We start from the raw sequence: 13,000 nt of genomic DNA, 5'->3' as shown, positions 1-13,000 counted from the left end.
GACTTTTGGATAGCAGCCATCCTGACTGGCGTGTAATGGTACCTCATTGTGGTTTTGATTTGCATTTCTCTAATAATGAGTGATGTTGAGCATCTTTTCATGTGTTTGTTAGCCATCTGTATGTCTTCTTTGGAGAAATGTCTGTTTAGTTCTTTGGCCCATTTTTTGATTGGGTCATTTATTTTTCTGGAATTGAGCTGCAGGAGTTGCTTGTATATTTTTGAGATTAATCCTTTGTCTGTTTCTTCATTTGCTATTATTTTCTCCCAATCTGAGGGCTGTCTTTTCACCTTACTTATAGTTTCCTTTGTAGTGCAAAAGCTTTTAAGTTTCATTAGGTCCCATTTTATTATTCTTGCTTTTATTTCCAATATTCTGGGAGGTGGGTCATAGAGGATCCTGCTGTGATTTATGTCAGAGAGTGTTTTGCCTATGTTCTCCTCTAGGAGTTGTATAGTTTCTGGTCTTACATTTAGATCATTAATCCATTTTGAGTTTATTTTTGTGTATGGTGTTAGAAAGTGTTCTAGTTTCATTCTTTTACAAGTGGTTGACCAGTTTTCCCAGCACCACTTGTTAAAGAGGTTGTCTTTTTTCCATTGAATATCCTTGCCTCCTTTGTCAAAGATAAGGTGTCCATAGGTTCGTGGATTTATCTCTGGGCTTTCTATTCTGTTCCCTTGATCTATATTTCTGTCTTTGTGCCAGTACAATACTGTCTTGATGACTGTGGCTTTGTAGTATAGTCTGAAGTCAGGCAGGTTGATTCCTCCAGTTCCATTCTTCTTTCTCAAGATTACTTTGGCTATTCGAGGTTTTTTGTATTAAATCTTGGCCATTGTAAATAATGCTGCTATGAACACTGAGGTGCATGTATCTTTTTAAATTAGTGTTTTCATTTTCTATGGATATATTGCCAGGAGTAGATTATTGGATCATATGGTAGTTCTAAGTTTTTGTAAGGAACCTTCATACTATTTGCCACAATGGCTGCTCCAGTTTATATTCCCACCAACAAAGTACCAAGGTTCCCTTTTTTCCCACATACTTGCAAGTGTTTTGTTATATGTGGTCTTTTTGATGATAGTCATTCTGGTAGGTGTGAAGTCATACCTCACTGTAGTTTTGATTTGCATTTTTCTGATGACTAGTGATGTTGAGCATCTTTTCACATGCCTGTTGGCCATCTATATCTTCTTTGGAAAATTGTCTATTCAGAACTTCTGCCCATTTTTTAATCAGGTTTTTTTTAATATCAAATTGAACTGTTTATATATTTGAATGTTAACCCCTCTGTAACATTTTAATGTTTGTGTTCTTTTTTAAAATTTTCTCTATTTTGTCAGTTTTATTTATTGTTTAAATAGTTTTACAGAAAAACAGCTTCTTTCCCTCAGTAGACTATTTGTGTTTCCTACTCCTTTACCTTCTTAGTTTTTATAGTAGTTGTAATTAATACATGGATAATTATTTTTAGATTATTCTGTTTTTTTTTTGCATTCTCTATTTCCTAATTTATTGTTAATGTTTCTATACAAGCTTTATGTTTATTATTTTTTACTTCTGAATACATCTTTTGTTTATTCTGCTTTATTCAATCATTCCTCTGTTTTATTACCACTAAGGTAATAAAAATTAAATTTTTTTAAAAGTTATTTTCTTAGGATGAATTTCCAAGACATGACTACCGGGTCAGAGAACCTTCAAGTTGTTAGCAGGTCTGTCTATCCAGTATCTGTGTCATACTCAAGAATCATACTTTTAATTTCTTCAATAGAATCCTGAATTATAATATCCACATTTTTCATTTTGTATGGTCCCTTAGCTCTAATGTAAACTTACATTCATGTCTCTGCTCAGTGCTAATACCTTTTAGGAAAAAGTTGGACATATATCACATCAAGGCTTTTCTTAACATAGGTACTATTAAGCTTCTTTTTAAGTATAAAATTTATTCCTCCTCAGAAAATTGGATTTCTACAGAAAAAGAATTTTTATTTTAAAAGTTGGAAAGGAAATACTATTCCTTTGCAAATTAAGTTTGATGACTTTTATTTAGTAATTATTTTTGATATTTTGCTGTGTACAGGCATTTTCCTTTGAAGAAGAACCCAAAGTACTCTCACTTGAAAGAGTTCACTTGGGTGGTGGAGAACACTTGGTTGTTATTTTAATGAATGCTAGGGAAGAAAGGGTCACAAGAGATCTCTTCATTGTGCACACAGGCTCTCTCTAATACTGTTTCATAAACTTATCTTAGAAACTTATGTAAAGAGAAAAATCAAGTAGGATAGACCCAACTAGAGTTTAATGAAGAGATTTTTGAGAAGTCCTTTAAAAATTATGAATAACACAAAATTCTTCTAATATTGTGGCACATATAGAATGTAATTTAATTAATAACCTTTTATAGATGGAAATTAAGTAAGTAATATCTATGAGATATTTGGTTACCCGAGAGTAAGGAGAGATGTCTTTTCCTTCAAAGGGTAGGGATATAAGGAGTGAGTGGCTGTGTGTGTGTGTGTGTGCATGTGCTTGTGTGTATGTGCCCATGTACATGTACCCATGGTGTTCACTTTGTGTGACTATTCCAAGATTCTATCCACATGGCTTGCAATCCTCAGGAAAACCTTTGACCTACTGTGTTTCATTTCCTCTCAAAATATTCAAATTAGCAGACCTTTTCAGTGCTTGTGTATCACCATGGGACTCTTGGGCTTCCCGTCATTGATTAGTTTTTCTGAGGCCAAGTTTCATTGTTTTGGACATACATTTTGGATATAGATACCTTACACCTGACTCTTCTTTTAAATAATTCATCCCTTTTGCCCATTAAACACAGCTGTATTTTTTCAGGCTATGCCCCACTTCCTGATTATTAATATCTAATTGTACCCATGGAGCATTCTCTTAGCTCTTCACACATGCAAGCATGGCATTATTGGGATGTTTAGCACTATTCTGTGGGAGTGTCAGGTTGTTATGAAGGAGGAAAGAGGTGTTTTTGTTTTTGTTTACCCTTTATTCATAGCCTGACACTTATTACATGCTCAATAAATGTACCCACAGGGAACCTTTCAGTTCTCTCTCTTCCTGTAGAGTAGTCCCTTTCTTAACACCTAAGTTACTGAGAAACTCTAGCCTGTATGTCAAACGTTTAAGTTTAAATTTATGTGTGCTTTACCCGTGCTCTTCTGATGTCCTTGTTCTACTCTGCGCTGTTCATCCTGGCGCAGTAGTCTCTTAACCAGTACCTCTTCCTGCTTTGCTGAGTTTCTTCAGTCTCCACCATATAGTGACAGTGTTATTCCAGGCTCAGAAGTTTTTCAATGGAGGCTGCCCTGAATTGACCTCAAACTGGTAAAACTGGGGAAACTCAAACTGGTGAAACTGGGTAAACTGGCCTCAAACTGTTTCCAACTGGGGAAGAAAATTCCACTTTGGACATCCAGAAGGGTCCCAAAGCAGTGTTACTTGGACCCCATTGTGTTATAAGAATTATTCATTAAATATTTCTTTGCGTTATTATGTCTGACCCTTCTCCTAGAATATGTATCCAAAGAGTTATAATTGTTATGTGGTACCCAGGTTTCTTGCTTCTCTCCTTCATCTTGGACTTACCATGTTAAACTTCTCAGATTTCACTCTTCCTTCACTCAGTGCTGAAATGAATCCTTCAGTATCCTTTGTGCCATAGGAGACTTTATTAGTATTATGAAGATTATAGAATTGCTTTAATCTTTTGCCTTTATTGCTGTGCTGCAACACTAAGAACATTTTCTTTGTTGCTCTTCTTATGCCCTAGTCAGTTATCAGCAGCACTCAGAGGTTATTTCTCAAAGCAGAGTTACTAGGCAAAATGTGACACTATTCCATACATTACTTGAAATGGGAGTACCAGCTGTTCACTGGATTTTAATTTGCAATTTGAAGGGTTCTAAAAGTGCTGATTCTTCTCCTGGGTTTCCATCCTGAGGGCATAGTGCATAGTTCTTAGGACAGACTCATTTTCTGTAAGCCTAAAGACTAAAATCATAAACTGCACTTTGTATTTTACAGTGTGTGGACCAGTTGACAAAGATCCAAACTGAATTGCAAGAGACAGTAAAAGATTTAGCTAAAGGCAAGAAGAAATACTTTGAGACTGAACAGATGGCTCATGCAGTACGAGAGAAAGCTGACATCGAGGCAAAGTATGTGTTTTAGCATTTCTGAAAAACTAATTATGCAAATAAATGTGATTTTTGCCAGTACTTTGTTTTCTGTTAGTACAGGGCATTTCATCAGACCTGTAAATGTTACATACTTTAGATCAAAGTTTTCTCTTATATTGGTTGATTTTATTTACATTAATATTAGCAAAATGAGAATGTTTGATCAGTTTTCACATTAAATTGAATTTTGAAAAAGAAAGAAGACAAATGAACATTGTATTGGAAGCTTAGCAAAAGTCTGCTTAAGTTGCTTAAGTGTCTGAATATCAGGGTTTTAGAGCCTCATTTTTCTCATGCCAGACTAAATCAATTGTAGTTGAAAAATCCCTGATCCTCAGTGTGCCATTGAAGGATAATGGACACATCAAGTGAACAAGAGCACTGCCCTCAGTAGAAATCCTGCCCTAGAATTTTCTCTTATATGAAGTTCCTCTTATATGAAGTTCTAACATACACTTTTTAATGTATGCTTTAGCAACTGTGTGTGAATTTTATTTTCAGTATATGTGAATTAAAAGTCCTTTATTTGAAAATAATTAGGAAAAGAAGGAACTGGCAGTTTATAACACAAAGAATTGTAAAGCTAGCAGTTAGAGATTTTTGCACTGACAGCTTGAGGAAAGATTAAAATTTTTTAAGAATAAAGAAACCTGTGTTATAGAACAGTATTCTGAAGATGTCCGTAAGGAAGGGTAAGACTCCCATTCGGTCAGCTCACTGATGGAAAATGTAGGAGTTTGAACTTCTAGTCGTGGAACCAGAAAGTCTGTACAATTAAACACTTGTGCAGACTAGGAAGGAGTCAGGGATGTCTTTCTAATACATTTTTTTTTATCTGCAGGAAATTAAACAATCTCATAGGCAAATGTGAAAATTTAGGGGCTCCTGGAAAATTTATTTTGTACCAAGGAATGGTAAATAAATACTCATAACATGCTTAATGTTACTGGAAAACATATTTAATATTTCCCTTAGTTTATTATCTTAATTATTTTATTTTTATAAGCATACAGATATTTCCTATACTTTCTTAAGAGTGGATGAACCTGTCTTCCCAGTAAGATCTGAAGTTTTTAGATTAGATTCTCTCCATTAGGGATATCCTGTCATGGTGGTTTTTAAGAACTTGTTTTTTTAAACTCTCAGAGATTTGAGAACAGAGAATTGACGGATTTTGTAGAGCATATATAAATACCTACTTGAGCCAAGGTCAACGGGTGAAAATGAGGACAGTTATAGGGCTTTTCTTGAGAGGTATGGGTTTGACACAGGGACTTCCCTGTAGCTCAAACGGTAAAGAATCTGCCTGTGATGCAGGAGACCAGGGTTCGATTCCTGGGTTGGGAAGTTCCTCTAGAGAAGGGAATGGCAATCCACTCAAGTATTCTTGCCTGGAGAATTCCATGGACAGAGAAGCCTGGCAGGCTACAGTCCGCGGTGTCGCAAAGAGTTGGACATGACTGAGCGACTAACACACACACAAATGGATTTGGCACAGATGCTGATCACAAGAAACTACCTCCTAATATGGTTCAGATTCAAAGAGGATACAGCAGATCAAACATTTCGTTCCATATGTAACTTTTCTGAAAATTAATTCAACAACAGGGAAAGAAATATCTTTATTCACTTGCTAAGTTTTTTTTTTTTGAATGATTACTCTATATTGGGTATGATGGATCCAGAAATGAGTAAGGTAAGCTTTGCCCTCAAAAAGTTTAAAGCCTAGAATTAAAAACAAATGTGTATTAAAGTAAACTTATGGTTCGTTTATTCACAGTAAACTCAAAGAAAGTAAATGCCTAATGTCACCTAATAATTTATTTTAGTAGTTATGTGAAAACACTGTTATGTAAGTCTAGAAGATAGATTAATTTTGCCTAATGAGAAAGGAAACCTTTATAGAAGAAGTGGTATTTGGACACAGTTCTGAAGAATGGTTTTTCTAAGTAGAGATGAGAAGAAAGACCAGGAAGGGGAAGTGAAAACTGGGCTATATATAGTTCTGACAGATGATTCGACAGGTAGTGAGATGTGTACATTAGGAGAGAGCATAGAAGGAAGTATACAGTTTGATGGATGAGTTCCACTTTAAATATATATGTTCTAAAAAACCTGTGGGATCATGAGGTTAATATATTTGGTAGAGGGTTATGTATCTGACTCTCACAGGAGAATTTGGGCTTGAAGATCTTGGTTTGGGGGTTAGTTGCATATCAGATGATAGTTAAAAGGATGGCATCATATATAAAATGAGATGAGAAGTTGAGTTTGGAAACCTAAGGAACATTAACATTTGGAAGGTGGGTAAGGAAGGGAAGTATGCAGTATAGTTCATTGTTTGTATCAATATATATTTTATTTGTTCTAGATGATAATCTTTGAAGTTAGAAACTTTATTATTTTACTTGTTACTAGTACTTTCTTTATTGCCACACAAGGATTGTATGAGGATTAGCAAATGAAGCAGAAACTGTAAACCTAAATCCTTGTATTAGAAAATCTAGATGCAACTCAGACTGTTTAGATAATGGCTACAAAAAAAAGTGGAAATGAGTATACCCCAAACACAGTGTTTCTTAACCCTGAACAGGCACTCCCGTTTTAAAGCCTGTAGCCTTTGCTTTTCTAGATCAAAATGAATAGGAATCTGATTACTAAAACCCCCATCAAGTATGAATATAATAACAAAGTAGAAAAATAACAGGAGTATCTTAGATCCAACTTTTTTTTTTTTTAACAGCGGAGCAGTTGGAATGCTTATTTGTGCATCTAACAAGAGAATGTTTTTCTCTTTTAGAAAGTTGAGAGACAGCTTTTGCTATCCTCTTCACATTTGCTCAGCCGAGACTGTCTTGCTCTGTCTTCCAGTACCAAATGGCCTGCAATTTTACTTCATATTATGGCATAGCTTCCAGCACATGCATTGACTTTTCCCATGGCAATCACCATGACACTGTAGTCAAGACAAACATTGCAGCTTCAAAAATCACTGGTCGTTGGAATGTTGGTTGTTCCTTAACATTTGTCTGTTGACTTTCTCCTTACTTTTATCTCTAGTTGTTTGGGTAAAGCTAGCATATTTTTATTACTGATTTTAATTGTGGTTCCCCTCACAAGCTGAGAGGGATCGAGAGAAATAAGGACCCCAGAAAAGAGAAGGTTAAACAGTAAAATCATACAGGGCAGAAAGTCAAAGGGCTTTATCACTGTGTTCTGAATACTATGTTAAGAGTGGAGGGAGCACTCCAACAAGAACTTTTAATGGGAAACATGATGGAATTAAGGCCTTTGTAGAGCCTGTCAGTATCATACTGTAGGTTGCATTCCTGGTATTGTTACAGCCTATCGCATGTGGCCAGGAAAGCCTGCTAATCTTTGCCTCCATAGGTTGGTTGTCCATGGGCCTTTTTGAGCTTCCTTGCAGGTACTAAAGTATGTGCAATTGTATGATACAGGGAATAATCTGTAGTTTGATGACTTCTGTTTATTAGGCAGTACCAACATACTGAATTTGTCAAATTGTATTTTTGTCATTCAGGATATTTTTATTTTATTAATCCCACTATTTTCTTTTTCACCATAATATTAAATTCTTCCTGTAGTTAAATAAAGGAAAATAATCATTGCTTTTGGTTTTCTATTTATCTAGTTCTCTTTTAGAATAGTGTTATGGGAAAAGGTCACTTGTTTAAAATTTTATTAATTATAATATTTAATCATTTTATTATGATGTAATTTGATGATGTTATTAAATATACTTTTCTATTTTCATTATAGATCTAAACTTAGTCTTTTTCAATCAAGAATCAGTTTACAGAAGGCAAGTGTAAAGGTAAGTTTTTGAAAACTTTTATTTCACAATTAAGAAACCTTAGCTTAAAAAAAAAAAGAACTGGGCCTTTTGAAGGTGCAGGTCAATTATTTCCATCTAGTTTCCATATAGAGAAGCATTTTAATGTCATTAGGGAAGAACTTTTTTTCCCAGTTCATGGAATTTTTCAGTGAGGTGTCAGCCCTTTGGATATTCCCTACTTCTCAAGATTGCTTTAGAGGTAAATTTCTGTACCTAACCTGCTTAGGACTGTTGCCTTCAGCACTTAGTCCAAGAGACTTTAACTGGTCTATGGGCTTTAGAAAGCTTTACAAAATCCATTTCACTTAGATTTATACCTCTGAGCACAATATTCTAGACCAGATGCAAGTGAATTTTTCCTGTGGGATTCCCAAGCTGTAGAATACCTGATAAATAAGCTTAGTGACCTGCCTATGTCTGCTAAGCTTCCCTCTAGCATGCATTTCTTTTGGCGCATTAGAGGGTGTTGATTTTTTAAAAATTATTTTCTAACTCCAGCAGATTTACTGATGTCTTTGAAGATAAGAGACTTACTTAATTTGAGAACCATTATTGTCCCATCAGAATAAAATGAGCATAAAAATTTGAAGTTCTCTCAAAAGCTTTGAAAATACATAAAGTATAAATAATAAATATTTGAAAACCCTCTCACTATGTGAGGCCTGGTGTGCTGCAGTTCATGGGGTCACAAAGAGTCGGACACGACTGAGCGACTGAACTGAACTGAATTTACTGTGTGACACAGTTCTAGTCACGGTTTATTGAATTCTTCAATAGAGTTGAAGAATTTTTATATGCATATAAATGTTTCTTCACCTGGTCATCTTTACTCTTGTTGGGGAACCAATTAAGAGTGGTAGTACCCTTGTATGTTTTTCAGTACTATATCGGTTTGCACTAACTATTTTTTCCTCTTACTATGTTTTAGTTAAAAGCCCGGCGATCTGAGTGTAATTCCAAAGCTACCCATGCAAGGAATGATTATCTTCTTACATTAGCGGCAGCAAATGCACACCAGGATCGCTACTATCAAACAGATTTAGTTAATATTATGAAGGTAATACAGCCTTAATATCTGCAGTAATTTTGTATGAGTTGACTGTTGGGTGTATGGGATTGAGTCTATAGAATAGCAGGCAGTACCTTGCATTTTGTTGAAATATGGAATATACTTTGTATTGTTTACATAACCTCTGTTTCATATAATTCTAAATTAATTTTAGTATAAGAAAATGTTTAAAGCCAAATCATAGTAAAAGGTTGTATTATTCTCTAGCAGCAGCATTTATTTACTGTATAGTGGTTATTAATATATGATTATTTTTTAAAAGCTTAGATTTTAAAAATTTAATAATTTTATGCTTAATTGATAGATAAGCTTGTGCATTAATGTTTTATGATTTTGAGGTGCCTGGGGGTAAAACAAGAGAAAATATAACTAGTAGTTATAGAAGAATGTTAGAATGGGTTACAATTACTTGTATGCCAAAATTCGATCTTGGTCTTCCTCTGTTTATACATCTATATGTATCTTTAACTTTAACTCAAGGAAAAGACAAAGGGTGGAGAAGAAACTTTTTTAACCTGCTGCCAGGTTTGCCCTCATGGCTGGTAGGCAAATTCTGCTTGAATTGTATCTCTTTATCTCCTGTCCTCTCAAGGACCCAAACTTTTGATTATTCTGTCTTTATTTTCAATGCATCCCTCTCAAATACATTGTTCTTAATGACTGTCCAGATACATTGCTTTGATTGAATTGCTTGAGCTACAAATCAGAGATGTTGAGAAGGGAGTGCAGCAAGTTATTGTTTTTTTCTTTTTTTTGATATGGTGGCTCTGAGAAAGAGATAAACTCCGTTCAGAAACTACAGGTTCTTTCCTTGAAAGTCGAGACAGGACATATACTAGAACCTTTAAGGAAAAATGGAGGGATGGAGAGAGTAATACTGAACTGAGAAATATCCTATTGCAGTTTTTTTATTTCCTTTTGATTTATTGTGTGAAACCCCTTTTCCTGATTTCTATGCTATTCTGACTTCTGCTGATTAGAATATAAGAGATGAGAGAGATCTGAATTGTTTTGACATCCTAGATGAGAACTCTTCATACATTTTCCCATAAAATAGTTGACCTCGAGGTTTAGACATTTTATTATGTGTTGCATAGTGCTTCAGACTTACAAGGACAAACTGGAGACTTGGCAAATATATACGTTCCCCTTTGAATATTTTTAAATCAACATTGTATTAATTTAAACAGTAGCAAAAATAAAATATTCATGTTTTTTTTTTAATTGAATCCACAGACAAAAAAGATTTCTTACCTAAAACCCTATGACCTTTTTTATATATCAGGAAAGGTACAGTATTATTTGGGGGATCTGCTCCCTGCCAGAAACAAAGAGGAGGTTAATGGGCCTAGCTGGGCCTCAGATTATGTATCTTTGAACACACTTTGAAGTCCTTGTACACCTAGGTATTTGATTGGGTAGATGTGCTTCAGATTACTCATTTCATGAAACATTATAGGGTATTGAATGATAAAAAATCGAGGCAGGAGTCCCTCCTGTCCTTTAGAAACAGGAAATTGTATTCTCAAATTTCACATTGTGTGTGCTAATTCATTTCCTTCCTTATGCGAATTCTGTAGTGTGCAATATTGAATAATATCCATTAATTATACTGTTAGCTACTTAGTAAGTTTCTATCATTGAATTGATAGTGGCCCTTTAGTGGCTGGACTTTTGTTAATGTTACAATAGCTTAACTGGAATCTTTTAAACAAAATTTTTATGATGGTATAGATGATCTTATGTGCAAAGCAGAAGTAGAGACACAGATGTAGAGAACAAATGTATGCATATCAAGGGGGTTAGTGGGTGCGTGAGAGGAATTGAGCCATTGGATTGACGTATATACACTATTGATACTATGTACAAAACAGATAACCAGTGAGAACCTGCCGTACAGCCCAGGGAACTCTATTATATGCTCTGTGGCGACCTGAACGGGAAGGAAATCCAAGAAAGAGGGGATATATGTATACATATAACTGATTCACTTTCCTATGTTAGTAGAAACTAACACAGCATTGTAAAGTAACTATACTCCAATAAAAACTAATTTAAAAAATTTTATATGAATAGCTTGAAAGCAGGAAATTTGAGTCATTGATTTTATCATACAGTGATACACATTTAATAGTTACTTACAGTATGGTAGCTACTGTGCTAAGCTTTGGAAGAAGCAAAAATAAATAAGACACTCTTCTTATTCTTAAAGAGCTCAGACTAGTTGAAGAGAGATAATTTAAAAATGATGAATCAGAATAATGAATTCACATAAAAGGACCATGGATAGTAGTAATCACAACTGTCTTTTTTTTTTTTGATTACTTGATATTACCCTAGCATTATTCTAATCACTTCATCCATATTATTCTTTCTTATTTTCTTCTTTGACCTGGTTAGTATGTATAGTTCATTATTTAAATAATACACTAGCCTATAAATGAATGAAATCCCAACTCTGGATGAACCACTGTTTACCAGCATCTAAGTAATCAAGTCCTATTGAAGAAAGTCTTTCAATAAAGCAGATTCATAATCATAAATTAATGTGGCTGTGCTGTGCTTAGTCGCTCAGTCTGTGTCCGACTGTTTATGACCCCATGGACTGTAGCCCACCAGGCTCCTCTGTCCATGGGGATTCTCCAGGCAAGAATACTAGGGTGGGTTGCCAGGTCCTCCTCCAGGAGATCTTCCCAACCCAGGGATGGAACCGAGGTCTCCTGCATTGCAGATGGATTCTTTACCATCTGAGCCACCAAGGAAGCCCAAATTAATGTGGAACCAGTTTCAAATGGATCCTCAACACTGTTCAGATATCCTCCTGTATTTCCCTGGTTGACTTTCTCTACTATTTTCAACAATTTTGTCAACTTTTTCCCTTGTCTTAAAATCTCAGACTTAGCCAAGCTCTTTCACACTTGGCAGGTGGCCTTTCCTGCTAATTTTTAGAGAAAATAGAAACCATTAAAAGGGAATTCCATTACTGTCCTATTACAGGCTTCATCTGTATTGTAGACTCTTCCAAGAAGTCTAATAAGAAGAGTTGTTCCTCCTTTCTAAAGATGATCATTTCACTTCAGCTTTGGATGCTGTCTCATTCCCTCCCACCTTCTCAGGGATTTAAAATGATTGACTACTCTATTTTTTCCCTTATATCTCTGGGATGTTCTATTCTTAGATTAACAGTTGATAGCATCTTAGACGACAGCCCTCCTATGTCTATCTTTTGTATTACACTCCTCTAGTCTGGTTTAGTTGCCCTCTGTGTGCCCTGGAATGGGATTATTCGGGGACCTCTCTTTGCCTGTCATCTGTGTCCTGTCCTCAGCTGTCTGTATCACATCTTCTTTGTATACTTTCTTTCTTGGTGGGATACATCCTCTAGTACTTTCTTGAGAGAGTGGGCGTGAGAGGTAAGTTTTTTAAGATACTAATGTTATGAAGATGTTATTTTTCTGTGCTCATTCTTAGGTATAGAATTAAAGGTTAAAAACCTTTTTTATTCAAATGTTGAAGACAATTGTTGTCTTGTTTCCTGTTGTCTTATACAGTCCATGGGGTCACAAAGATATCTAGAACTCTGAACCATCTGATTCTTCATTCTTCATATCTGCTCTAGTGTTTTTTCTTTTCAGCTTATGAAATATTTCTAGAATGTCCTTTGATTCTTAATTAGTTCTTCCCTTTTGTTTTCTCTTTCTGGAACTCCTGTTATTATGATGTTAGTTCTCCAGGTCTAGTCCTGCAAATTTCTTTTTTCTTCTTTTATTGTCCTTTGTCATTATACTCTACTGTCTGAGATACCTTTTCAGCTTTATAGTTTTTTGTTAAGTTTTTAATTATTTTCAACATGGTTTT

The 13,000-nt window shown here is 35.0% G+C and overlaps 1 protein-coding gene across 3 annotated transcripts in view; it reads left to right on the top strand.

Annotated features, from left to right (window-relative positions):
* Positions 1–13,000, top strand: part of FCHSD2 (FCH and double SH3 domains 2) — a 259,190-nt gene that overhangs the window by 128,369 nt on the left and 117,821 nt on the right. For all 3 annotated transcript variants that reach the window (XM_061149638.1, XM_061149628.1, XM_061149647.1), the window contains exons 6-8: positions 4,063–4,196; positions 7,998–8,052; positions 9,002–9,130. In XM_061149638.1, the coding sequence (XP_061005621.1) occupies positions 4,063–4,196; positions 7,998–8,052; positions 9,002–9,130 (318 nt within the window). The remainder of the gene's footprint in view (positions 1–4,062; positions 4,197–7,997; positions 8,053–9,001; positions 9,131–13,000) is intronic.

Source organism: Dama dama, chromosome 1 (assembly GCF_033118175.1).
Source record: "Dama dama isolate Ldn47 chromosome 1, ASM3311817v1, whole genome shotgun sequence".
Classification (NCBI taxonomy): domain Eukaryota; kingdom Metazoa; phylum Chordata; class Mammalia; order Artiodactyla; family Cervidae; genus Dama; species Dama dama.
This window is presented reverse-complemented; position numbering and strand designations above follow the sequence as displayed.